Genomic DNA, 1,569 nt, shown 5'->3' with positions numbered 1-1,569 from the left:
GTGTGTGTGTGTGTGCAGGATTGGTGCTCTAAATGGCACCAGTTAAGAGAGCTTGACCAGCAGGGACGTTCAGGTTAAAGAGGCATGGCTCGCACAGGAACGCTTCCTGGATGGAAGAAAAACTGCAATACAGGGGGTATTGCAGTTTTTCTTCCATCCAGGACATCAAATACATTGGGATGTTACGTAGTGTCTCTTCTACTACAGATCGTTCTGGTTTTACATGTTTTATTCCTGAAAAGTGGTGAGCCGTTGTATATATGACTGGATAGAACCAGGGAGGCTGGAGAGTAAAGGGAACGGGAGCTTAAAATAAAAGAAAAAATGAATGAGGAATGGAGGAATTAAAAGAAATGAGGAATGAAAATGAAGATTAGGCAGTAACGGACATGGTACAGGAATAATTGTGTTGCAGTAGGTGGTCAGAGATAGGAGACAAAGCCAGTTTGAGAGGAAAAGCTTGGCCCAGCATTTAGCTCTGCTGCATATGATGTAATCCTCTACCATTCCAAGCAGTCAGCTCAACAGTTTTTTAAATTTGAAATTTAAGTATTGACCAAGAACAGAGGGCTAAGGACACACTCCCCATTGCCAGCAGCATCACTTTTGAAGTGTGGGAACCATCTAATGAAAATGTTAGCGAGCGCCACACTTCATTTGGTGTGAGTCATTCTCTACTTGTAAAGCATCAGCAAGTTAGGGAAGGTCACCTAACAACCGATACTGGTGGGGTGCCAAGTTTGCATAAAAAATCTTAAATAAACCTAGATTCCCTGAAAAATACATGTTCAATACTTTTGAAAAATGTGTCATGTTTGACATTCAAAGTATAAAACCAGTTTTCCAAAAATGGGTGATCAAATACTTCATTAGTAATCTCACTTCCTGTCAGGTGCTTGCTTTGCGTTGATGCTTTGATGCAAGTTTCTATTAAATTCTGCATAATTGAGTAGTAATTCAGGGAATGGAGTTGGTTCAGCTGGTGTGATAATTGAAATGGGCTTAAGATGAATAAATTCATTCTGTCATTATGGTTTTAAAACATGACATAATCTGTTTAATCTCCGACACGTTTGAGAATCCTTTACAAAAAGAGTAAAATATTATTTGTGAGCTTAAACACTGTAAGGGCCACCTAATTGCAAATACTTTGTGTCACAAGGGTTTTCTTTCTAAATTAGTCCCATTAAGTTTAATTTAGTTGCTACACAGTTGATCATTTATATGCACATTTAACAATTCATAAGCCACTGGACTCCATTATAATTGTCTTTGTTCTTCCCTGACTACATTTGTGGTCATCAATGAACTTTGTCCTTTGTGTAGTTGCGGCTAGTGGGAGGAGCCACATGATGAGTGGGATCCTGAAGAGGAAGCTGGAGGAGGGCCCGCCCCCTTACCTGTCACTGCAGGGTTCTGATGAAGACGTGTCCTGCAGTGACAGCGGCAACAGCAGCGATAGTCTCAACCATCCTGTTCCCTCTGGGCTGCTGGACAGTAAGATCACATTACCCCACCGTGGCTTTAAACAGCAAAAAGGTTCTGCACATGGACACAGTGAAGTCGCTA

At 41.1% G+C, this 1,569-nt stretch overlaps 1 protein-coding gene across 2 annotated transcripts in view; it reads left to right on the top strand.

Moving 5' to 3' along the window:
• Positions 1–1,569, top strand: part of LOC116673926 (cysteine/serine-rich nuclear protein 3) — a 7,861-nt gene that overhangs the window by 645 nt on the left and 5,647 nt on the right. For both annotated transcript variants that reach the window (XM_032506300.1, XM_032506299.1), the window contains exon 2: positions 1,327–1,497. In XM_032506300.1, coding sequence (XP_032362191.1) covers positions 1,350–1,497 — 148 coding nt within the window. In that variant the 5' untranslated portion in view covers positions 1,327–1,349. The remainder of the gene's footprint in view (positions 1–1,326; positions 1,498–1,569) is intronic.

Source organism: Etheostoma spectabile, chromosome 24, assembly GCF_008692095.1.
Source record: "Etheostoma spectabile isolate EspeVRDwgs_2016 chromosome 24, UIUC_Espe_1.0, whole genome shotgun sequence".
NCBI lineage: Eukaryota > Metazoa > Chordata > Actinopteri > Perciformes > Percidae > Etheostoma > Etheostoma spectabile.
Note: the sequence above shows the minus strand (reverse complement) of the source record. Positions and strands in the feature narration are given on the sequence as shown.